At 44.7% G+C, this 1,748-nt stretch overlaps 1 protein-coding gene across 1 annotated transcript; it reads right to left on the bottom strand.

Moving 5' to 3' along the window:
* Positions 1-1,267: 1,267 nt before the first annotated feature.
* PPTG_18157 (hypothetical protein) lies at positions 1,268-1,591 on the bottom strand (the record flags this gene model as incomplete). The annotated part of the gene is made up of 1 exon (XM_008916269.1): positions 1,268-1,591. The coding sequence occupies one exon, from the start codon at positions 1,589-1,591 to the stop codon at positions 1,268-1,270; it is 324 nt and encodes a 107-aa protein (XP_008914517.1).
* Between the last annotated feature and the right edge of the window lie 157 nt (positions 1,592-1,748).

Here is a 1,748-nt window from a genome sequence, read left to right as displayed (position 1 = left end):
TTTTTGGCAAAATCGACTTGTTGAACTGAGATTAAAGACATGGTGGGTTAGGTCAGCAGATCCAGCTTTGTGATGGCAGTGCTAATAATAAAACTCAGATTAGAGGCAAGATAGCTCAGAACACAAACCCGTAGAAGACGAAAAAGCCCGAATGGCAGCGAAATCACCGCCATTCGGAGTTTTCGCACGAACAATGACATACTCGCAAGACTTAAGGTGGAGATCAGTGATTCTTTTGTACGCGTATAACGTTCATCTTGACATGGTCTCAGTCGTGTTGGGTGTCGCACAGCGTACACTGAGCAGATGGCTACAGTATTTTCAGAGATCTGGGAACGTGGATACGAAGATTCGCGAAAAGCAGCGCTCATCTCGATGGCCACGAGAAGTGCTTATATTTATTGATGACTACGCCAAAGTTCACCCTTGTTTCTACTTTGAAGAAATTAAGTCTGCAATTAAAGAGCGATTCCCCGACCTCGGCAATATTTAAGACTGGACCGTGTGTCGAGCGCTTCGGTTTGACTTGGATTTGTCTCGAAAGAAACTGACCAAGCGCGCACGTGAAAGTTGTTTCGTCGGAGCGAAACCAATACCTTGAACGACTCGGTCCATTCTATTCGTGCCCAGATCAGCTAGTTTTTGCTGATGAAACCACTAACGACGGTCGGTCTATACTGCGTCAATACGCGTGGTCACCTCGCGGACAGCCTGCTATTGTATCACTACCATTTTTCGCGCGGTAAAAGGGTCTCTGTGCTTGCTACGACTGATATAACCGGGTTTTGTTTTTGCTTGGGGCAAGTTGAAGGAACTTTCACGCGAAAAGCATTTCACGAAATATTGCGCTCTAAGATTTTACCTTTCCTAAACCCATGGCCACTTCCGCGTTCAATTTTGATTTTGGATAATGCTCGCATTCATATGTACCCTGAAATAGAAGATTTAGTGTACTCGACTGGGGCTATGCTTTTTTTTGTACCGCCGTATTCTCCAGAGTTAAATCCAATCGAGGTGCAATTTTCTCTTTTAAAGCGATGGATTCAAAAGCACGCGAACATGGCGTTTAGAGAGAACCCCGTGGTAGTACTCCGCGTATCTATGAGCATGTGTACAAAAACCACGACGATATAGGAATAAATCTTTATAGACACTGTGGGTATAGTGATAAAAGGTTAGCTTTCAAATAGAAAATCCAGATAAAAGTTAACTTTCAGATAGAAAATCCAGATAAAAGTTACCTTTCAAATAGAAGGTCCTCCTCGTTCTAATGTTCTTCATCCTCGATATCCGCACTTTCGGACAGAGGGGGATATGCCTCTCTGTGCATTTCTACAGCGGCCGCTACGTTCTCATCAATAATCCTTTGTTGTTTATCAACGTACTGAAGTTGTTGGAACGTCGAACTTGTCGGCACTTCCAGGGGCGCATCAGAGGGGAGTCTGTCTTGAGTTGTAGCCATGTACAGCGTCGTCGCTAGCCCAGCGGATACTTCTCTGCTGCGTAAAAAATCAGCTACCAGAGGAAGTTGCTCCTGAATTCTAGACTGCGTTGCACACCTTATTGTCGTAGAAGGAGGGCTTTTGCGCATGTAGACGAATAATTCTATCTCGAATTCAGACCGACCCCTTTTACAAAGTTGTGCGCGTCTCCAGATCATCTCGAGCTGCTGAGTTAGCTCTTTTTGGTTGGTGGACGCAATTGGCTGGAAAAGCTTCTGTGATGCATTATTGCTAGGCTTTACGTAT

Source organism: Phytophthora parasitica (genome assembly GCF_000247585.1).
Source record: "Phytophthora parasitica INRA-310 unplaced genomic scaffold supercont2.81, whole genome shotgun sequence".
In the NCBI taxonomy this organism is placed as follows: Eukaryota; Oomycota; class Peronosporomycetes; order Peronosporales; family Peronosporaceae; genus Phytophthora; species Phytophthora nicotianae.
This window is presented reverse-complemented; position numbering and strand designations above follow the sequence as displayed.